This window comes from Phocoena phocoena, chromosome 4 (assembly GCF_963924675.1).
Source record: "Phocoena phocoena chromosome 4, mPhoPho1.1, whole genome shotgun sequence".
Classification (NCBI taxonomy): Eukaryota; Metazoa; Chordata; class Mammalia; order Artiodactyla; family Phocoenidae; genus Phocoena; species Phocoena phocoena.
In genome coordinates this window covers 17,109,619-17,134,413 of record NC_089222.1, presented here as the reverse complement: position 1 = coordinate 17,134,413, position 24,795 = coordinate 17,109,619, and the positions used below count along the sequence as shown (strand labels likewise).

Genomic DNA, 24,795 nt, shown 5'->3' with positions numbered 1-24,795 from the left:
TTGGTGAATAAAGTAGATATAGATCCCTGGTGTCATGGCACTAACTTCTAGCGGAGAGCTAAGTGACTTGCCTTAGAAAAGAATTCAGGTAGCTTTGGAACTGGACTCCAAGTTAGCACTTGGAGTTGCTGGGAGGGAGGAACGATGTTTGTGAGTTCTCCATTGTGCTTTGAGCCCCTGGCCATAATAGCCAACTCTAAGTTACTAATGGCCTCCACAGCTGACTGAGAGTGTGTGCTCCTTATTAGGAGTTGACTATGAAAGAAATTGAATGGTGGTTATGTCAAACTGTGAGTAAATTACTCCATGTCTACTCTAGAGCTGTACTTGCAATGCATGCATGAGCTTGGTGAGATCATTTTCTTCTTTAAATAGTGCAGGAACCAATGATAAATTAGTTTCCAGAGTATCATTTTACCAGATACTAGAACATTCTCATGCTATGGCAGGGCATGCTTCATATTTTATGTTATAGTGCTAGAGATCATGGGTTATGTTTTTGTTACTTACTATTCTTACATAGGAATTGGGGAGCACCTTTAACATCTCTGCAGTTGTGGTACAAATCACATCTTTGGGGGAATTCTTTTATGGATTTTTTTTTAAGATGACAGCTATATTAATTGGATGTGAAATCTTGTTCCCTGATCCTGTGTTTTAGTGTCAGCCCTCTTTATAATTTCTTATCCATCTGCTGTAGTATTTTCAGATGGGGAAGGTGACGGTATTATTTGAGTCATCCATTTGAAATCAAAAGTGACAATACTCGTGAAGAGAAAAAAAAGTGACCACACTCTCCCTTTGATTCCACACAACTTCTCTCAAAGGTCATATCATCACAGGTACTAGAGAGGCAAACCTGAGCACAGCATTTGTGATGGAGAGCTTTGGGTTTCCATTTTCAGGGATCACTGAATTACAGTCAAAGTTATGTACTGAAATGGAAGACACGGGAGGGGAGATGCTTGGTACTGGAATAGTTGTATCCTGGAGCCTGATCTGTTAAAGCAGTGGCAACTAATAGCCATTCCAGTGGATTGTTTTAAGTGAGCTGTTGATTTTGATCACATATCATGTACTCTTCCTAAAGTGGCAGAGTGAGGAAAGGTGCTCAATGATTGCAGATGCTGGCTTTTCTTTGAGAGGATCAGGAGGTTCCCTTTCTCGATGCTGACCCCCTCGCCACTTCTTAGGGACCAAAGGATGGACCTCTTGCCTTTCCTTTGAAGAGGCCAGTTTTAGGCATGGGATGAGGAGGCAGCCTGTAGGAAGGGGGTGGAGGGAAGGGGTATGTTTACTTTGTCTTCCATTGTTGATGTCTTCTTTCTCTTAAAAGCTCACTTTAATTCTTTTTATACTCTCTGTGTGTACATGTGTACTCTCAGCCCACTTCTATCCAGACATTTATGGTTGCAGCAGAAATGTAGGAGGAAAATCTGAATGGGCAGAGATCACATGAAACATCTCATTTAATCTACAAGAATATCGTTTAAACAGCTATGGGGATTGAAGATTTATGTGCTTTTTCATTTTTAATTATGAAGATAGGATGCCCCTTTCCTATAGTCTAACATTTGTAAATTCCCTTCTTATGATGTAGTTAAATATTAGGTCTCAGCTAATTTTCTAGGTATAATTTGACTATAGCTAGGTTTATGAGATTTTGATGGACAAATTGTTACTTTATTGTATTTATTTCAGTTTGTTAGTTTCCATAAACCAGGAAAATTTGAAGTAAGAGCTCTGTATTTATTTAATTTCAGCATTGATTAAAATACAGAGTATTTACTGGTTTCATACGTAGTAAGTGATTTTGGCTTTTTTCCTCTGGCTTGTATACCACACTGTCCTCAGAACCTAGAAGATTATTTTGACTAAGTAAATTTTTAACTTAAGCTTTGACTAGCATTTGGAAACCATTGATGATATCATAGAATAATAGAGTTTTGGCTGACATTTGGAAACCATGGATGATATCATAGAATAATAGAATTTTGGGGCTGAGGAGGGACTTTAACTTTATCTGGTTTAACTCCCTTGTTTTATAGTTGAGAAAATTGATGCCTGGAGAAGGTGGTTAAATAATTGATTGACAAAGGTCACTCAGCTGCTCATTAGCAAAAACTCTGCTATAGTTCTGTTTCTACATCACTTTTGTTTTTCTACCTTAACTGATTCCTCATGTTTTCTTTAAAACATCATTTCCCTTAAAAATCTATCTTTGATGTAGTTGATTTTTATCTACAGCCAGCCATTCATGCATCTAACATTTGAGTACCTACAAATAACCTAAGACCCCAGCCTTGCTTGTGAGGTGCAAGGTAGTGGGGAAGACAGATGTGTGAACAGCTCCTGGAATGTATTTTGTTTTGTGCTGTAAGGTGGCTCTTTTTTAAAGGGAGGTGGTTTGGTCATTGACACTAATTGACCATTGTTGTGGCCTTAGGAATCCAATAGTTAACTTTTAAAATCGTTTAGAATAATTTTTAAACTATTGTGTTATTTGAACTTGAGCTACACAGGCCAGGTCATGTAGAACACAGGCCTTGAATTAAGCTTGAGCTTTTTTTAAATATTGTTTAGAGGAAAATGAATATTCCTTGATGGCTGTTGAGAGTTTTGCAGAAATAACTTTGGATTTTCAGCTTGGAATTTGGGTTGTTTAAAAATAACTTATGAATAAATGTCATATTTTCTAACAATAGAGTAACATTCCTACTTTGCTGGAATTGGCAGTGAGAAATTTAAGTCTGATTATTATAGGCGAAGAACTGAAATGTTTTTCATCTTAGGTTCGAAGAGAAAAACTCTATACATTCTAATAACAAAATGCTACCTCTTCAATCCAGGGCTGTTCGCCCTTGTTCCTGCCTGCTTTCCCGCAGAGCCCCTTTCTACCTTCCACCCACTCTAGTTCGCCAGCTCTGTCCTCTGTTCTGCTGGGCCTTTCAGTTTTATCTTGTAGAGCTCCAGTTTTGTTTTGAGGTCTCCTCTGACTCTTTCATACTGCTGCTTTATCTCTTCGGCTTAACTGAAACCTGCTTTCTTCTTGTGAGTGATATTTTCCTCATAATACTTTCTAGTCACTGGAAGTCAGTTTTAGTACACTCCTTCCCCATTTATTGGGCAGGGGTCAGCTTTTTTTCTTTTCTTCTTTAAAAATAATAACGTATTGGGTGAAATTCACATGACATAAAATTAACCATTGTAAAGTGAACAAATTATTCAGTGACATTTAGTACATATACCATGTTGTGCGACCACCAACCCTGTCTAGTTCCATAACATTTCCATTGCTCCAGAATAAAACTCCTCACCCGTTAAGCAGTTTTTCCTCACCTCCCTCTTCCCCCAGCCTCTGGCAACCACGAATTTGTTTTCTATTTCTGTGGATTTATCTATCCTGGATATTTTATATAAATGGACTAATACAATATGAGACCTTTTCTATCTGGCTTCTTTTATTTAGCATAATGTTTTGGGGGTTCATTCACATTGTAGCATGTATCAATACTTCACTCCTTTCTGTGACTGAATAGTATTCCATTTCTATATATATACCACAGTTTGTTTCTTCATTCATCTGTTGATGGACATTTGGGCTGTTTTCACATCTTTACTATTGTGAATAATGCTTCTATGAACATGTGTGTTAAGTACTTGAGTACCTGTTTTCAGTTTTGGATATATACCTAGGAGTGGAATTGTGGGTCATGTGGTAATTCCATGTTTAACTTTTTGAGGAACCACCAAACTTTTTTACAGTGGCTGAGCCGTTTTGCAGTCCCACCAGCAATGTACAGAAGTTCCAGTTTTTCCATGTCCTTGCTAACACTTGCTGTTTTCTGTTTGTTTGTTTGTTTTTTAATTAATGCTATCCTAGTAAGTATAAAGTTTTACCTCATTGTGGTTTTGATTTGTATTTCCCTAATGACTGCTGGTGTTCATGTGTTTGTTGGCTATTTGTGTGTCTTCTTTGGAGAAATGTATTTTCAAGTCCCTTGCCCATTTTTAAATTGTCTTTCTGTTGTTGAGTTGTAAGAGTTCTTTATATATTGTGGATACTAGACCCTTATCAAATGCATAACTTGCAATATTTTCCTCCATTTTCTAGGTTGTCTTCACCTTGATAATGACTTTCAATATGCAGGGTTATAAAAATTTTTTTAACATCTTTATTGGAGTATAATTGCTTTACAATGCTGTGTTAGTTTCTGCTTTATAACAAAGTGAATCATCTATACATATACATATACCCCCATCTCTCTTCCCTCTTGCGTCTCCCTCCCTCCCACCCTCCCTATCCCACCCCTCTAGGTGGTCACAAAGCACCAAGCTGATCTCCCTGTGCTATGTGGCTACTTCCCAGTAGCTATCGGTTTTACATTTGGTAGTGTATATATGTCCATGCCACGCTCTCACTTTGTCCCAGCTTACCCTTCCCCCTCCCCATGTCCTCAAATCCATTCTCTAGTAGGTCTGCGTCTTTATTCCTGTGCAGTCCCTAGGTTCTTCATAACCATTTTCTTTTTTTTTTTTTTTTTAGATTCCATATATGTGTGTTAGCATGTGGTATTTGTTTTTTTCTTTCTGACTTACTTCACTCTGTATGACAGACTCTAGGTCCATCCACCTCACTACAAATAACTCAATTTCATTTCTTTTTATGGCTGAGTAATATTCCATTGTATATATGTGCCACATGTTCTTTATCCATTCATCTGTCGATGGATACTGAGGTTGATTCCATGTCCTGGCTATTGTAAATAGAGCTGCAATGAACATTGTTGTACATGACTCTTTGAATTATGGTTTTCTCAGGGTATATGCCCAGTAGTGGGATTGCTGGGGCATATGGTAGTTCTATTTTTAGTTTTTTAAGGAACCTCTGTACTGTTCTCCATAGTGGCTGTATCAATTTACATTCCCACCAACAGTGCAAGAGGGTTCCCTTTTCTCCATACCCTCTTCAGCATTTACTGTTTGTAGATTTTTTTGATGATGGCCATTCTGACTGATGTGAGGTGATACCTCATTGTGGATTTGCATTTCTCTAATGATTAGTGATGTTGAGCATCCTTTCATGTGTTTGTTGGCAATCTGTATATCTTCTTTGGAGAAATGTCTGTTTAGTTTTTCTGCCCATTTTTGGATTGGGTTGTTTGTTTTTTTGATATTGAGCTGCATGAGCTGCTTGTAAATTTTGGAGATTAATCCTTTGTCAGTTGCTTTGTTTGCAAATATTTTCTCTCATTCTGAAGGTTGTCTTTTCGTCTTGTTTATGTTTTCCTTTGCTGTGCAAAAGCTTTTAAGTTTCATTAGGTCCCATTTGTTTACTTTTGTTTTCATTTCCATTTCTCTAGGAGGTGGGTCAAAAAGGATCTTGCTGTGATTTGTGTCACAGAGTGTTCTTCCTATGCTTTCCTTTAAGAGTTTTACAGTGTCTGGTCTTACATTTAGGTCTTTAATCCATTTTGAGTTTATTTTTGTGTATGGTGTTAGGGAGTGTTCTAATTTTATGAAGTCCAGTTTATCTAGTTTTCTTCTGTTGCTCTTGCTTTTAGTGACATATCTAAGGATCCATTGCTAAATCCAAGGTCATGAAAATTTACTCCTGTTTTCTTCTAAGAGTTTTATAGTTTTAGGTCTTATATTTATGTTGTTGATATATTTTGAATTAGTTTTTGTATATGGTGTGAGGTAGGGGTCTAATTTTCATTCTTTTTGCATGTTGTCCCAGCACCATTTGTTGAAGTGGCTGTTCTTTCCCCATTAAGTGGTCTTGGCGCTCTTGTCAGAAATCAGTTGGCTAGGGACTTGCCTGGTGGTCCAGTGGTTAAGACTCCACGCTCCCAATGCAGGGGTTCAATCCCTGGTCAGGGGACTAAATCCTTCATGCTGCAACTAAAAAAAAAAAAGAAAAAAAAGATCCCACACGGCTCAACTAAAGATGCTGCAACTAAAGATCCCGCACATGGCAATGAAGATCCTGTGTGCCACAACTAAAACCCAGTGCAGCCAAATAAATTATTATTTTTAAAAAATCAATTGGCTAGGAATATATAGGCTTATTTGTGCACTCTCAGTTCTATTTCATCAATTTAGCTGTCTGTCACTATGCCGGTACCACACTGTTTTGGTTTCTGTGGCTTTGTGGTAAGTTTCGAAATTGGAAAGTGTGACTCAACTATGTTCTTTTTCAAGACTGTTTAGGCTGTTGGAGGCCACTTGCAATTCCATATTAATTTGAGAATCTGCCTTTCCATTTCTGCAAAAAAAGGAGTTAGAATTTTGATAGGGATTGCACTGATGTATCCCTTTGGGTAGTATTTTGACCTTAACTTTAGTAATAGTGAGTCTTCCAATCCATGAAGATGGGATGTCTTTCCATTTATTTAGATCTTCCTTAATTTTAGCAATGTTTTGTAGTTTTCAGCGGATAAACCTTTTATCTCCTTGTTTAAAGTTATTGTTAGGTATTTTATTCTTTTGGGTGCTATTATAAATGGAGTTGTTTTCTTAATTTCCTTCTTGGATTGTTTATTAAGGGACCAGCTTTTATCATGCATTATATCCTTTCTTTCTTTCTTTGATTTTTGATTGTTTTGCCCCAGGACACTGATTCAGCATCCTCGTCTGTTTTGATATCATTGAGGTTTATTGATACTTGCATGACCTTTGACCCATTAGGGTTGTTGCAGCCACTCAGTTGCAAGATGACCCTCAGTGACTATACCCTGACTTGCTTTCATTATTTCCCTCCCTTTATCCCAAAGGATATTAAAATCTACTGTGATTTTTTTTTTTTTTTTTTTTTTCTCAGCTGTTACTCCTTTGACCATGCTGGTGTCCTGGTTCTCAGGTCTCTTTTCTAAATAAGGCACTCATTGAAATGGCCACTTTGGACTTGGTCCTTTTCTCAGCCCTTGGAACTTCCTTGTTCTGATCAGGACACCCCAACCTACTTTCTCAGTCACTCCCCTCTACCAGGCTCTGTTTCCTGGTCTTTTAAAGAGTTACCCTTTTCCTGTCTTGTGCCCAGCTGGCTCAATAAAACATCACTGAATAAACTGTTTCCCTCATTGCCTCTCTAACCATTCCTCGCTGCCCACTTCTCCTCTGTGGAGGCTACCACACCACTCTCAGACAATGATAATCCTTGCTGTCTACTACCCCTGCTTTGAGATTGCATTTAATTGTTATTGTCATATTTGAAACACTAATAATTAGAAGCAATTAGAAAGAAGTAGATTATCTAGATTCTGTCTTCATTGTCTTTCACTTTTACTTAAAAATTGTTTTGAGCGTGATGGGGAAGGAAAAAGATTACATTCAGAAATAAATGTATGATAGTCTCTACAGATATCATCTTTTTCTAAAAATCAATTTGTTTAAAATTCTTTTTATTTTATTAATTTTATTTCCTGATTATCAGAGTAAAAACATACTGATAGGCCATTTGGAAAGTGTACAGGACCATAAAGAAGAAGAAAAGTATATGTTATTTAACCGTGCATTGGCAGTCTTTGGTAAATATCTTTCCAGTATTTTTTCTATGTTCTCATTTTTCTTTATGTAGTTGAAATCTTAGAACATGGGTAACTCTTTGATATAGATGGTACTTCACAATCTATTATGTTATGTTTTCCCTCACTCTCTGTCTTCTTACCTGTGGTCAGATTGTGGCCTGTACGTTTTCTACTTTATGAAATTGACTGTGCTTTTCATTATAGCTGATCACTTTTTCTAAATCTCTTATTGATGCTTTGAAAGAATTGAATTTCCTTTAGAGTACGGTCTTGGTGTGTCTGCATGTCCACTCAGCCATATTAATTATGGATGGAGATACACGTATCAACATGCTAAGATCAGTCATAGACTGATAGTTTTGTACCATGATTATACTTACATTGGGTTCTCTTCATATTTCTGTTATTTTGGGAAGATTGTATTTACATTGGGTTCTCTTTGCATTTCTAATATTTGGGGAATTTTTTGGACTCATTACATTTCATTTAGAGTTATATTCATGATGATTATACTTGAATTATTATGTATTATGTAAACCTCAGTGTAAAATGATTACCTCACGTTAGAAATAAAAGTGTTATTAACCTTTCAGTATGTTTTGGAGTAGCTTTTTTGGGGAAAGATACATAATCGGTGTATTTTTTGAGAATCTGTTGTCTTCACATATGATGAGAATTTGTCTGGGAATGTAATTCTTGGCCCGCTTCTGATTTCCCTGAAACCTATAGCTTTATTGTCTTCTCTGTCGTCTTCAGGATTTCCCATGTTATCCTTATTCAGACAGTGAGCATGCGTAGTCCAGGGATTTTCTTCTCCTTTCAGCCCCATTGTCACTGTTGCATGGTGAAGTTCTTTCTGAGCTTTGAACTTTTCACTATGAGCTTTGCAGTTCATAGTGCTTTGCCAGATTTTACCTTTTGGTTGGGTATTTTAAGGGAAAGTTGAAGGAAGGTGTTTTAGTCATTAGTAAATTATTATTACTAGTGTTAATCTTGATATATCAAAGATATCTTTACCAATGTGATTTTTTAAAATTGAATTTTGTTGTTTGAGGGCTTTCTCTCTAGCTTTTACTGGCCTTCATGGATTACTCTAGGCAGTAATTGGGTTTTTGTTCAGTGCATTGCTGTAGCTGTATGCATATTTCTTTAAACATGTTTTTGAAAACTAATTTTTATTTTTCCCAGTTTAACTTAACTTTCATAGGAAATTTAAGAAAAAGAATAAAAGCATAACCCATGAGCCACCATTTATAGTCAATCACTTCATATATTTTGGTATTTCCTTTCTTTTTTGAGAAATGGAACACACACATTGTACATACACATGTACAGGTTTTTTTTTTTAATGCAGGTCCTCTTTTTTTTTAACCTTTTTATAAATTGAAGTATAGTTAATTTACAATGTTGTGTTGGTTTCAGGTGTATAGCAAAGTGATTCAGTTATATATATAACTGAATATATATTCTGAATGTATATGTATTCTTTTTTAGATTCTTTTTCCATTATAGGTTATTACAAGATATTGAATGTAGTTTGCTATGCTATACAATAGGTCCTTGTTGTTTATTTATCTTATATATAGTAGTGTGTATATGTTAATCCCAAATTCTTAATTTATCTCCACCCCCCATCCCCTTTGGTAACCATAAGTTCGTTTTCTATGTCTGAGTCTATTTGTTTTGTAAATAAGTTCATTTGTATCACATATGAGTGATATCATATGATATTTGTCTTTGGCTTACATCATTTAATATGATAATCTCTGGGTCTATCCATGTTGCTGCAAATGGCATTATTTCATTCTTTTTTAACGGCTGGGTAATATTCCATTGTATATATATACCACATCTTCTTTATCCATTCATCTGTTGATGAACATTTAGGTTGCTTCCATGTCTTGGCTGTTGTAAATAGTGCTGCTGTGAACACTGAGGGTGCATATACATGTACATTTAATTCACCAGACAAATATTTATTGAACACCTATTTTATGCAAGGGAACTATTATAGATGCCAGACATTATTAAAATTTTGCTGTATATAGTTTGTATCTTGCCTGTTCTTATTTAATGTAACATTCTAAGCAAAACTCAATTCATTAAAATTTATTTGTAACAGCCCTGTTCATGGCTTCATAGTCTTTTTCAGTGTTTTTTTAGTCATTAAAACCTGTCTTCAAAGGGGAAGCTCAATATGTCACGTGGATGAACAGGAGAGATTTGACTGAAGGGGTATAATGGCTTAGAGTACCACCTCTCTTCTTCTCCAAAGAAAGAGAAATTGTTGAAAACTCTTGTTCTCTGTTATGGATATATTATAGTTTATTGATTACTGCTCTGTTGCTGGTAGTTTATATTGTTACTTTTCTTCAATTTTAAATTTTATTTTGATTAATATCTTTATACATAAACATTTGGATCTATATTTGGTTTCCTTAGGATGAATTTTTCAAATTGGACTTAGTGGGTCCGAGTATAAATATTTATAAAATATTGATATATGTTCACAAATTGCTTGCCGCACACTGCCTAACATTCAGTATTGTATTTAAAGAACATAAGCATTTCTGTTACAACATCAAATACATTAAAAAAAAAAACCTTTAAGGTTTCCAAGTCACTGAAAATAACAGGACTTATGGGAAGAATAAGGTTAAGGGCAAACCATTCAAGACCTCTGCAGTTTTCAAACCAATTACTAACAAAAGCATAATTGGTACCTTATGAGATAACTTGGACAGCCTGGTCAAACCACTTAGGGTGGCTGAGGCTGCTTCAGAGGAGAATTAAAGATGTTAAAACATAATAGGGTGGAAATCACTGGCTTGCATGTTTTTGAGATAGTGCAGATGAGAGCAGCTTTCTAAGCCATTGGGGCTGCCATAGAGTTGGACACAAGAAAAAATGCATCTTCCTAGGTCCAGGAGCCATGCAGAGACTGGTGGTGCTCCTCTGAGGAGAGAGCCCTGCGTGCAGGTGCTTATTTTTAGTTTTCTTAAAATAGGGCTGAGAGGGCTCCTGCCTGGTGGTAGCTGAGTTGAGTGAGGGTCTTTTCCTTTTCCACTGAAAGTTATAATTCTTTACCTGCTATTCCAGTTCCCCTTGCCTGGGAAAATTCAAATGTAAACTGACACAATTTCTGTGTTGTACTGGTATTGTTATTTTATTTACTAACCACTTATAAGCTAATTGGTGTTCAGGAACCTGTCTTATGACAGAACAGACTGTATTTGCTAATTTGATAGGTGAAAATTTGAACCTAATTTGAACCATTAAAATGGCTTCTTTGAAGAAATTCAAACCCTTCCAAACTAGGAATAACTACCTGAGTTAATAAAGAATGGCTATTTCAGGGCTTCCATGGTGGCGCAGTGATTGAGAGTCCGCCTGCCGATGCAGGGGACACGGGTTTGTGCCCCGGTCCGGGAAGATCCCGCATGCCGCGGAGCGGCTGGGCCCGTGAGCCATGGCTGCTGGGCCTGCGCGTCCGGAGCCTGTGCTCCGCAACAGGAGAGTCCACAACGGTGAGAGGCCCGCGTACCGCAAGAAAAAAAAAAAAAAAAAAAAGAATGGCTATTTCAAAATAAATTGCTTTCAAAATCTAGTCAGGAAACAGCAACTCTGTTTAACAGTTGTATTACTGTTTCAATACCTTAATCTAGGGTAGTGAATTTAAAATTTTCAGTTTATTTTGGTGGTCATTAAGATATGTATCACAGGGCTCCAAACTTTCAACAGCTTATGTATATTACTTTATTTGTTGAGCATAGAAGTCATGGTTTTTTAGTGACTCATTTGTGGGAATGACTTCATTCAGGATTATGCAGCATTCAGTTATAGCACCAGAGAAGGCAAGGAGTAGGGGTGTCAAGTCAAGTTCAAGATTGGCTGTTTTCAGGGTAGGGTATGCATGTCTTGAAGGCTGTGGGAGAAAGTTGAGGGTACTGGTAAGAAAGTAATTGCAGTAATTGGCGTTGAGGCCAGTAAGAAGAAAATAAGGAAATAATTGCTATAATCAAATGGGAGAAACAAGAGGATTATGGACACTGGTGATATTATGGGCCCACAGAACAGCTGTTGTAACAAAGGGAAGGAGCTGAGGAGCTACTAACTATTGAGATAATTACAGTGTAAGATTTTGGAGGTAGAGCAATTTATATATTGTCACTGTCCATAGAAATGGGTTGCTTTGGTATGGATGAAGGTTGTTGGAGTTGAGGAATAAAAGGATCACTGAAGGTTGGGTTGAGAGTGGGTTGGTCTCAGGTACATTGGGAGTCTGCCATAAGTCACAGGATAAGGGTGTGTAGAAATTTCATAAACTGGTTCCAGAATCCTCAGTGAATGAGGTAGCTAAGATACTGGGAAGGAGCTTTATGTGGAGTTGAATTTACAGAACTCCTAGATGTTCTTGACACTTTGAACTGTGTCTGGAAAATTTAAATATTTACACATCGTTGTTATTAACAGTAATAACCTTATAACTGTTATTTATTAGGAACAGAATTCATTTCCCTGTGAATGATGTTTGAAATTTAAATTTGGAAGTTGTTGATCACTTAAGATTAATTCTTTTTTTCTGAAACTTTTTATGTTGGTGATAGTAACATTCTGTGGTATGCAAGCTTTTTAAGACTGGAAAAGAGAGGTAAAAACTTGTTGACTCTTTAAAAAAATTTAAATAAACTTTACATACAATGAAACGTGCAGATACAGTTGGTCGAGTTTTGAAAAATGCATACACCTATGTAACCATCCCCCCCATTAGATGCAGAACATTTCCATCACCCCGGGAGGTTCCCTTTGTAATCAGTTCACCAATCTCCCTCCCAACCCCCTCCCAAGCAACCACACTAATCTGATTTCTGTCACCACAGATTAATTTTGCCTGCTCTAGAACGTTATATAAATGGAATCATATAGGATGTACTCTGTGTACAGCTTCTTTGACTCATATTGTCTGTGAGATTCATCCCTTTTGTTACAGAGTCTCAACAGTTTATTTTCATTGCTGAGTAGTATTCCATTGTATGAATATACTCAATTGGTTATTCATTCATCTGCTGATGGACATTTGTGTTGTTTCCAGTTTTGGCTATTCTGAATGAAAGTTCACATACGAGTTTTTTTGTGGAATCATATGTTTTTATTTCTTTTGGATAATTACCTAGGAGTGGAATTACTGGGTCTGAGTAGGCATATGCTTAACTTTGTAAGAAACTGCCTGTTTTCCAAAGTAGTTGAACATTTTTACTTTCCCAGCAATGTATGAGAGTTGCAGTTGCTCCACATCCTTGCCAACATTTAGTCATTCTTGTGAGTGGAAATGGTATCTCATTGTGGTTTTAATTTGTATTTTGCTGATGACTAATAATGTTTAGCACCTTTTCATATGCTCATTGTCTATTTACATATCTTTTCTTACAAAATGTACATTCACATCTTTTACCTATTTTATTTAATTGGGTTGTCTTTTTATTTTTGGTTCATAAGAGATCTTTATTCTAGAAACAAGTCCTTTTAGGTGTATGAGTTGTGAATATTTTCTCCCAGTTTGTGACTTGAATTTCATTTTCTTAATATCTTTTAAGGAGCAGAAGTTTTTAATTTTAATGATGACCAATTCATCAGTATTTTCTCTTTGGGTTCGTGGTTTATGTGGCCAGTCCAAGAAATCTTTGCTTAACCCAGGTTGTGAAGATAATCATTTTCTTCTAGAAGCTTTATAGTTTCAGCCTTTACATTTAGGTCTGTAATCAATTTCAGATCAGGTTTTGTGTGATATGTAAGATAGGGCTCAAGATTTTCCCCCCCATACCTTTATCCATTTGGTTTAGCATCACTTAAATTGAATTGCCATTGTGCCTTTGTTGAAATTCCATTGACCCTTGTGGGTTTAGTTTTGGATTCTGTTTTGTTCCATTGATATATCTATCCTTATACCAATACCACACTGTCTTGATTACTCTAGTTCTTCATCCTGTTGTGAAATAGGATGATAACTGGAATCCTTACATTATCTATGAGGTAGTGTGAGTCTTCCAACGTTGTCTTTTTCTTTTCTTTTCTTCAAGATTATTTTGGCATGTAAATTTCATTTTAGAGTTAGTTTGTTTCTTCAGAAAATCTGTTAGGATTTTGATTAGGGTTACTTTAAAGCTATAGATCAATTTAAGAAACTTGACATCTTAACAGTGTTGAGGCTTATCTAAGAGAATGGTATCTCTCCACTTACTTAGGTCATCTCTAATTTTTCTGTCATGTTCTGTAGTTTCCAAGTAAAGAGGTCTTATCTTTAGTTAGAATTATTTCTAGATACTGTTTTCTTTTATGTTATGGTATTGATTTTTAAATTTTATTTTCCAATTGTTGCTAGTATATAGAGATACAAGTAATTTTTTGAATATTGGCCTTGTATCCTGAGGCGTTGCTAAATTCATGAATTGGTTTTAGTAGTATTTTATTAATAATAGATTTCATAGTGTTTTCTCTGCACATGTAATCCTATCATCTGTGAATAATGAGCTATAGTTCATCCTCTCTAACTTTTATACTTGTTGTCTTATAAATTGGCTATGACCTCCAGCGCAAGGTTGAATAGAAGTGTTGGAAGTGGACATCCTTGTCTTGTTTCTGATCTTAGAAATAAGAATTTAAATTCACCATTGAGTATGATGTTAGCTATAGTGTTTTTGTAGATACTCTTTACCAGACTGAGAAGATTTACTTCTCTTCCTAGTTTGCCCAGTTTTTTAAAATCATTATTAGGCTTTGAATTTTACCAAATGCATTTCCTGCATCTATTGAGATGATCTGGGTTTTTGCCTTTTATTCATTAATGTGTTTAATTATATTGATTTTTAAAGGTTTACCTTTTATAAACACTTGGTCATGATGTATTAACCTTTTTCTATATTGCTGGACTCAGTTTGCTAATGTTTGATAGAGAATGTGTCTATGTTCACGAGGGAAGTCAGTCTAATTTTCTTACGATGTTTTAGTCAGGTTTTAATATCAGTGTAACATAAAATGAGTTAGGAAGTTCTTTCTTTGACTGTTTTCTGAAAGAGTTTGTGCAAGATTGGTATTATATCTTCCTTAAATGTTTTGGTAGAATTCATCTGGACCTGGAGCTTTGAGGGAAGATTTTTAATTATTTGGATTTTTAATTTCTTCTTGTCAGTTTTGGTAAATTCAAGGATTTTTTTTTTTTTTTTTTTTTTTTCAAGGATTTTTTTTACCTTATCTAAATTACTGAATTGTCATTAGGTTGTTCATAATATTCTTTTTTTAACATCTATAGGACTTGTAGTAACGTTGCCTCTTCCTAAATATTGTTAGTCTGTGTCTCCTTTTTTTCTTATTTATTTATCTATCTATCTATCTATTTATTTATTTATGGCTGCGTCAGGTCTCAGTTGTGGTATGCGGGATCCTTTGTTGTGGTGCGCAGCCTCTTCGTTGCGGTGTGCCGGCTTCTCTCTAGTTGTGACTCATGGGCTCCAGAGCACGTGGGCTCTGCAGTTGGGGAACACGGGCTCTGTAGTTGTGGGGCGCAGGCTTAGTTACCGTGCAGCGTGTGGGATCTTAGTTCTCCAGCCAGGGATCAAACCCGAGTCTCCTGCATTGGAAGTCCGCGTCGTACTCTTAACCACTGGACCACCAGGGAAGTCCCTACTAATCTTTTCAAGTAATCATCTTTTGACTTTATCCTTATGGTTAATTTCTATATTGTGGTATTTGATCAGAGAAGGTAGCCTGCATTATTTCAAGTTAGAATCCATTTTGTAAAATGTGTAATGGGGGCTTCTCTGGTGGTGCAGTGGTTGAGAGTCCGCCTGCCGATGCAGGGGACATGGGTTCGTGCCCCGGTCCGGGAGGATCCCACATGCCGCGGAGCGGCTGGACCCGTGAGCCATGGCAGCTGGACCTGCGCGTCCGGAGCCTGTGCTCCGCAACGGGAGAGGCCACAACAGTGAGAGGCCTGCATACCGCAAAAAAAAAAAAAAAAAATGTGTAATGGGTCTAATTCATGATTAACCTCCCTTGTTTCATGTCCCATAAATACATTGTTCAAATTATATGTCCACACTAAATTTTTATCTGTTTTGATCTTTTGTTTTCTGAAGGATGTTAGTTTCCAACTATGATTGTGGATTTATTTCTTCTTGATTTTTTTTTTTTTTTGGCTTTCTATATTGGAAGCTCGTTTGTTAGTTGTACTACTGTATCTTATGTTTTTATGAATATGAACTTTTTTTACTAATAAATTCATATTAATTAATGAATTTATTAATATAAAGTCTTTCTACCTTAAGTTCTAATTTGTCTCATGTCAGTACTGCCATATTTACTTCTTTGTTTTTCTCCCCCTTTTAACCTGGCATATATTTTAAAATTTTGTTCTAGGTATTGTGTATCTCATGAACAGCATCAATCTAGACTAGAGTAAAAAAACATTTTTAAAAACAAGCAAAATTTAAGCTATTTACAGTTATTGTGTTTGCTGATGGCCTTCTTTGTACCCAGCTTTCTTGTTGCATTTCCCTCCTACCTCTCTCCCACCTTTTTACTTTCTTTCCCCTACCCTCCTTTCTCCAGCCCCACCAGTCCTCCCTCCCCAATTGTTTGCTAGCACTTCCTGTTCTGCTGGCAGGGAGAGCCTTTTGCAGAAGACCTCTAACTTTCTCTCATTGCATTTGGTTTCCTCTATAGGATCAATAAAGCAGCGCTGCTCAACCAGTGCAGCAACTTTCCCCTATGTAAGCCTCAAATCTCATTTCTGAATTAATGATTGTATTAGATTCAGTTCAGAAATGAGAAAACTAATTTTACAGGAGAAATGCCTATAACAGAGTTATTCATTTCTATATCTGTATCTTAGGAGGTGTGAGAGCCTCACCTCACAAGGTGTTTTAGACTCATGGTATAAGGCTCAGTAAGTATGAAATTTACATTTCAATTGGCCTCCCCTGTACCTTTTTCCCTCCTATGTGTGGAATATGTGTCATGCATTACTAGAGGGACACCTGGTCACAACTTTTAATAACAGTAAATCAATTGAGAGAACTTACCCCTGCTTTCATTCTTAAAGTTCTTTTGGGTTATCATAGAGAAAACTTCTGATTCTTTACCTCTCTCAAACACTTGCTATTATCCCCTTCCTCCCTTTTTGTAAACAATGAGCTGGGCTCAGGCTCACTGCCTTGGTGTAGGCCACAGTATTTAGCATTTAGTAATGTTTTGTTTTCCTTTTAATTGATTTATTTATTTTTTTTTTTGGTTACCTTGTATTTTGTCACAATAATTACTGGTTTTCCACTCAAGATGGTGATTAAATTTTGCCTTTAAAATTTTTATTTTAAGAAGGGGTATCACAAAATTGAGAAATGTGATGTGTATTTGAGGTTGGATGTGACCTTGGGCAAGAAAGTGATATGGCAATGAGTGAGATTTGAAATCTCCAACATTTCTCAGGCATCTCGATTATTTCTCTTTTTATCTGCAGTTCTAACTTGTCTAACAAGTGTTTACTGAGCATCTGTTTTGTGCAGAGGACTGTCCCAAGAATACGAGAAGTATGGTGTTCTCCACCTTGTAGTTCAGATTGGGAAGAGGACGTGTGTCTGTGTGGCAGTGGTGTGAGTGTACCTTGGTAACATGCCGTCCAAGCAGCCAGTGCGTCGTACTGACAGAAGCTGAGGTCATCTCTGGCTGGGGTCTTGAGGCCTTGGTTCACACTAATATTTTCACCCAGGTGCCCATCTCTCTTCCTAAATCCTCATCAGTTATGTGGGGTTAAGGGACTTTTGTTTGTAGGCATTTCTCTGAGAAGGTCTGTTTCCAAAAGGAAGTGTATCACATTGGTGGTTCTCGGAAGACAGCGTGGCTCCCAGAGTTGTGGCTCCAGCACCCCTGTGCTTAGCTGGAGGACCACTTAATTGTCCTGAGTCTCAGTTTCTTAATCCTTGTTGGCGATGATGAAATCCCGTGTTCTTCCTACTTTGTAAGGCAGCACATGTGGGATATGTTTGTGATGTGCATTTGTACATCAGTGTTATTTTTATAATAATCAGTATTTGAAATACTGATGGTTAATGCTTTTGAGGGTATTATGGGCGTTTAATTTTTTTCCCTATTTTTTTTCTAGGTCTTGATGCAGAACTTTATTATGTGAGAAATGATCTAATTAGTCACTACGCCCTATCCTTTAACCTGTTAGTACCCAGCGAGACAAATTTCCTGCACTTCACTTGGCATGCAAAGTCCAAGGTAAGAGAGCGGTCAACCAAAGATGCCAAGACAGGACCACCCAGGCCCAGAGGCTGAGGCAAGGACTGTATCTGAGGAATGGGCTGCCAACCACACAAGGGGGTCAGTGGGTGGTGGGCTGTAACAGTACTGGATCTTTTCAGATTTCTATTTTAAATCTTGAGCCTAGTCCTCTAGACTTTCTCAAATCCTTGAAAATGAAGGTAGTCATCATTTATGTGACTAACTTATGGCAGAACACTTACATCTTTTCAAGCTTTTCAAATAGGGATGTAGCTCTAGCTTGAAGAGGGGACAGCTGGACCTGTTAATGACTATGCTGTTACTGTTATGATGAAGTGATATGAGTGAGGGGTGGGGGAATTTGTAAGTTAGGTGTTTCAGACATGTTTGAGGTATTGGATATAGTTCTCCCATTTATGGAGAAGTGGTAAAAGTCACATACAGCAGACGTAAGCACCTGTGTGTAACTATGACGAACCTCTTGCCTGGTTTGCTTGTTCCTGAATTCTTCACATTTCTTCTGACTGTCTGGGCTCCTCTAACATGATAAGTTTTCTCTTAGGTCAGAGAGTGAGAGGCTGAATGTAGAGCCCCCCCCCCGATCAACTTCAGTTTCTTTTGGCAGCATTATATATAAGCTACTGAGTAGGGTTTTATTTGGGAAATAAAAATAGCTTTTGCTACTAAAAACAAATAAGAATACCTACTGTACAGTTTATTTTAAAATTATTATAAAGTGGTATTTGTCCTTATATTTGTTGCAGGTCATTTAAGTTTGATCACTTTAATATAGATCTTTTTTTGCCTACTTAGAAAACAATAATAGTTATTGGGAAAATTCAAATATTATAGAATTGTTTTAAGAACTGTTAAGACTTTGTACCTCTGTACCAAGAAGTAATCATTGTTTATAATTTGGTATACTTCAAAGCTCATTTCTTTTTCCTTTTTAAACAAAAAGGGGATTTTCTAACACATGTGTTGTACAGTTTCCCCCCTACCTGATACTATGTCTTGGCATCTTTCCATTTCTCTACTTTCCGATTTAACTCAGTCTCTTTAATGGCTCTATAATATGATATCATATGGATGTACGATGTATTGTTATTTGTTAAGTGCCTCATTGATGCATGGATTTTTTTTTTTTTTTTTTTTTTTTTTTTTGCGGTACGTGGGCCTCTCACTGTTGTGGTCTCTCCCGTTGCGGAGCACAGGCTCCGGATGCACAGGCTCAGCGGCCATGGCTCACAGGCCCAGCTGCTCCGCGGCATGTAGGATCTTCCCGGACCGGGGCACGAACCCGTGTCCCCTGCATCGGCAGGCAGACTCTCAATCACTGCGCCACCAGGGAAGCCTGATGCGTGGATTTTTAATAGCATTTTACTGTTTCAAACAATGTTTCCTTTCACTATTACAAATAGTTTCTTCACTTCATTTGGCAGGCAAAATCCATGGTAAAAACAATTGGTAGTTCATCTTTTGTTGCTGTTTCTAACTTTATTATTGATGAATATAGAAACAAAAAATATGTATGTGTGTGAATGTTTATGAGTATGTATGTATACATACATTAAGAACATCTTAATTTGTTAAGAAATTTTTGTGTACTTTTGGCATTATTTCTGAGTAGTACGTTGTGACCCGGAAGTGAAATGACTGGGTCAGAGACTGTGCATGATTAAAATTTTGATTGATATCGCCAAATTCGTTCTCCCTTCCCTCTCTCAAGATGGTACCAATAAGCCAACATTCCATACAAAGTGAATAAGAGTGCTTCTTTCAGTTCACCATTTAATACTAAATATTTAAGTATATTTGTTTGCCAGTCAGATAAGTAAAAATGATTATGCATATATCCACATTATTATATATACTCACATGTACATTAGAGAAACGTACACACATACACACAAATGCATTAAAACGTAGCTGCAGGAATGCTGTGATTAAAGTTGAATTAGCTTGGATCCTGGGTAAAGCATATGTGCCTTGCTGTCTAGAGCACCTCAACTGTCCAACATTATTGCCTTGGGGTATCCAAATAGGGGGGTGTTCTTTTAGGAGTGGATAGATCTCTTTAGGGTGAAATCTGCAAAAACAGAGGGAGAAATTTCATGTGAGCTAAGAACATATGGTAGATGGTAACTTGGATATACTGAAGTGCCAGCATAAATGATATAGGTAATTCAGAAAAGGTTCACCTGAGACATTTTAATCTAAGGTCTGTTAGTTTGAATGGGTAGTCACCTGGACTCTTCAATGAAACAGCTAACACATTTTTCAGTATTCTTATATAACATTGTGTGACATTATTATTTGGGGCGGGTAACTTTTAATTTTGATATAATTTCAAACATAGAGAAAATTATAAGAACAGTACAAAGAATTCTCAAAGAGTATCCTTTACCCAGGTTCACTAATTGTTACTGGTTTGCTCCATTTACTTACTTTATCATTCATTCGCTCATTCTCCCCACACTCACGCACACATACTTTTTTCCGTTGAACTGTGTGCAAGTGAATTGCATGCATTGTGTCCCTTTACTCCTAAATATATCAGTGTATATTTTCTAAGAACAGGGTTAGGAACTTAATATTAAAACAATACTATTATCTAAGCTACAGAACTCATATTTCATCAGTTATCCCAATCATGTTCTTTATAGCCCTTTTTTCTCCTGTGGCCTTTGTGTTTCTTGACTTTGACATTTAGGAACATACAGGCCAGTGGACTGTCCCTCATTTTGAGTTGCCTGAGGTTTCCTTATGGTTAGATTCCGGAATGTCTCCTTGGTGGTAACACTACAGCATTGCTGTCCTCCACAGTGCACACGATGTCAATTTGTCCCCTTACTGTTGATGTTAACTGTGATCACACAGTTCACCAGGTTTCTCCACTGTAAAGTTCTCTCCTTTATAATGAACAGGTAATCGTGGGGAAATAATTTGAAATTATATATTAAAATCCCATAACGCAACACCCTTTCAACCACTAATTTTTGCACCTGTGTTTAGAACTAGGTTTCACTTTTAGACAGTGTGATTGTTTCCTCTCACTGGAAGAGGTGATCTGCACTGGGTAGCCATTTGGTGGTAGTGCTGTAGAAGGAATTTAAACATTGTGGAGTGGCAGTCTTAAATTTTAAGTTCCCTTGCAACTCTGAGATCCATCGTTTCTGTGAATCTTTCAGGAAGAGAAGCTTTTTATATTCTTCAAAAAATTGATGGTTAGTCCTTTGTTACTTTTCCTATCTTTAATGTTGATGAATACGAAAACAAAAAATACATATATTTTAAAATAGTGAAAAATCTAATGAAATAGTAGAGATTCTATTCTGGGTAAGCTGCTGACTTTGAATAGGATGTGATTGTTTCTGGGCCCACTTGGGAAAAAAAATGCTGATATACCATGAGAATATTTTCTGGGCAAGTGTATGAGTAGTGACTTATGAATAAAAAGGCAGTGTGGGATGTGGCAGTTAGAATTGAACAGAATTAAACATTCTATTTTCATTCATTTTTAAAAATATACACTAATTTTTTTTTTTTTCATTTGGAGTGAGTTTCAGGGGTCTGACTGCTGATAGTGGGTGCCTGAGGAGTTTTAGGAGCCTGTCACAAGGAGGAAATTGGAGTGGAGGAGAGCAGATAGAAGAAGGGGCTCAGATGAATATATATGTTTGAACGGGAAGCAGTGTTGGCGTGGGTACATGTTGGATTAGGAGGAGCCTTGGTATAGCTCTTTTGTTCTTTCATGTTCTTCACATTATCTTGTAGAGCATCATTTCTAAACTACTTCTGTGGCGGGTATTAAATACCACCATTAATGCACATTTGGACTGCTCTTGCTGGTATGATAGTCCTCGTAAGGCAGAAGCTCCCTGACTTGTTGGAGGCCATCACATTTATTTACACGTCGAGGCCAGAAGCCTAGAAGGGATCCTCGACTCCTCCTTCACCTTCCCAGTCCAGATTATTCTCGCTCATAATTACACCTTAAATTCGTTTCCTATCTCTCTCGAGACTAATGCCTCATCCTTAGTTTGGGCTTTCATTGTTTCTTAACTAGATACAGAAATAGTCTTCTAACTGGTCTTGCCTCTGGACTGACCTCTTGCTGTACTCCCCGCAAAGCAATCCTAGAGCTCTCGGTTGCCATCAGAATAAAGTTCTATTTCTTAGGGAGCCTTCATGATCTCATCCCTGCCTTTTCTTTTTCTGCCTGCCCTCCTGCTAATTGTTTACTGCCATTTTTTTTGAGGGGGGGTCCTGGCAATTTCTGGAATGTCCTGTACCCTGTTACATTGCTGCTGTTTGCTCTGCTAGAAATGCCCATTCCTCATTCTTTACCTCATTAACTCTTTTTATCTCAAAACTTACACTTGGTGTCACCTCTATTTCATCTATGTCAGGTGCCCTTTTCTGTACCCACAGTGACCTTCTCTTTCCTCCTTCATAGCCCTTATCATACTCTAAGAATATTTTAGTAGTTGATTTTCTTGTCTGTCTCCTTCCAAGGTGCTGAGCATGTTAAGGCTAGGAACCTCTTTTTGTCCTTTTCTGTGTCCCTTGTGCCTGGTGTAGCACCTGGTAGTTAGTTACAGGTATTCCTTAACCAACTATGGAAGAGATGCACAGGTAGAAGCCACAGGGCACAGCTCAACAAATGGGGAACTTCTGAACAGTTAGAGCTTTTCAACGTTAGAATGTGCTGCTTTAGGAGTGGTGGATTCCTGTATCTAGAAATGTGAAAACGTAGGTTGGGTACACTTGACAAGCTAGTTGACAAACTAGTTGCACACCTGGGATTTTCCAGATATTTCACTCTGAATAAAGTTGTAAATTTGGAAAAATGAATGGAATTCATAGTTTGAATATATAGCTAAACTTATCTCACAGTTCATCTGTAGCAGGTGTAAGAATTTAGAGGAAAGTGCTAATCATGTTATATCTTAAAATGTTTTATAGTAAAAAACTAAGGAACGTGTGTACTTTAAATCTAATTTCAGGTTCAGCTTCCATTGCAGCTCCTAATTCCAGTTTTAGGTCATAATCTCTTCGGTGATTTTAGCACAGTTGTTTAATTGAAGTTTGTCTATTTTAAAAGTTAATCTTTTTTTTGTTTTTTTGTTTTTGTTTTTGCCGTCCACGGGCCTCTCACTGTTGTGGCCTCTCCCGTTGTGGAGCACAGGCTCTGGATGTGCAGTCTCAGCGGCCATGGCTCACGGGCGCAGCCACTCCACGGCATGTGGGATCTTCCCGGACCGGGGCACGAACCCATGTCCCCTGCATCGGCAGGCGGACTCAACCACTGCGCCACCAGGGAAGCCCTAAAAGTTAATCTTTTGAGTATTTCATTTATGCATATGGTACGAAATGCAAAAGGCATAGGGGTATACAGTGAAAAATAAATCCCCTACACCTTCCTAGTACCATCCCCAAGCAATCTAGCCACCTAGTTCCCCTTCCATTGGCAACCACTGTTACCTGATTCTACTCTCCCCTTCTAAAGATAGTCTGTGCATAGATAAGCACCTGGGTGTGTGTGTGTGTATTTTTTTGAAATGGGAAAATCATGCAAGGGGCTTGGAGAGACATGTTGGAGAGTTCTTCACCTGATCATGTTGGCTCTGGGATGCAATCAGGAACTTTCAGAAGGAGGGCCATGGCTCCCAGGCTCCAGCACTTTGTAGTTCTTGCTTTTTAAGAATTGCCGGAAGATGAGGTATTTGCTTCCAGAGATCTCCAGGCTTCTTGGTATTTCACTTCACATTGTAGATATTTTAACATTAGTTTTAACACATCAGAGCTTTTGATAATAGTGTTCTCCAGTGTATACGTGATTCTGTTTTATCTTGCCAAACAGGTTGTGGTCTTCTCAGAGGCTGGAGCTGTGTCTTATTCATGACATTGTGTCATACTGCCTTAGTGAGTGGTTGGTAAATATGATGGGTTAATTGCATTTCCAGATAGGATGAGAACTCTGGTGTTGCTTGTCTTTCACAAGGCCACACACTCAAAAAGAAAAAAAAAAAGAGACTACTGGTGGCTTTAAGAAATAATTAGTTTCTTCTGTATTCCAGTACATTCTCCAATATCCAGAAAAAAACATGCAACTGCATCTGTTAAGTGTCAGTAGATATTTTAGATAGCTGAAAGGCAAAAATGTACCAAAATGTAGCAGAATACAATCCCCACTCACTCCCATCCCATAGCTGATATCTGGTTTCAGGAATTCATCAATGTCAGGAGGGTCTGCAGGGAACTTGTCCAGAGTTCCTACAGCAGCCCTGGGGCTCAGCCTGCTGTATCGCCTGCAGAGTGGGGTTTCTGTGAGAAATGCAGCACTTCTGGTAATTTCAGAGGAATTAAAAGCCTATTTGGCTGTAGGCAAGTGTATTCACTTTAAATCTGTACTGTGTTCCAAAAGGAAGTGGCTTTACTCAGCAGCTGCCTCTTTGCAATTGCCATTTGTTTCCAAGTAAGGGAAGATTACCAAAAATGTTTATTTCTTAGCTTATTCAAATATTTATATTTTCTCTAGTTTCTTTTCTGAAGTATTTTGGCTCATTCTTTTTTCTGATAAACAACTGCTGTTCAGATTTCCTTTGTTCCAGTAGATTATAAATGTTAGCTTTAGAGCAGATCTGTTTCTTCAAAGGATCATTGGCAAGTGAGATTCGATATAGAGCGATACATGCCAAAATAGGAAAAAACTGGCCTTTAATAATTGGCAGTTTCTAACCCCAGAAACTGCAATTTAAAATTTTATATTCTGAAGGTTCCAGAGGGAGAAGAGAACTGCTTTGGAATGCCTTTCATGTTTAGGCAGAGAGCATCAAAAAGGGAGGAAGCAAAGGACAGGCATGGTGCTTTCACACTTCTTAGTGTTCCAGGCTGCTCTTGGCCAAAGGTTTGGGCTTTTCAGAAATCTTACTCAGCCCGTTCACCACCTCTCTCCATGCCCCTGACTCTACCCAGCTCCACT

At 37.4% G+C, this 24,795-nt stretch overlaps 1 protein-coding gene across 2 annotated transcripts in view; it reads left to right on the top strand.

The window, feature by feature from the left end:
* The window catches only part of RYK (receptor like tyrosine kinase), a 95,149-nt gene that overhangs the window by 12,212 nt on the left and 58,142 nt on the right, over positions 1-24,795 (top strand). For both annotated transcript variants that reach the window (XM_065876344.1, XM_065876343.1), the window contains exon 2: positions 17,683-17,804. In XM_065876344.1, the coding sequence (XP_065732416.1) occupies positions 17,683-17,804 (122 nt within the window). The remainder of the gene's footprint in view (positions 1-17,682; positions 17,805-24,795) is intronic.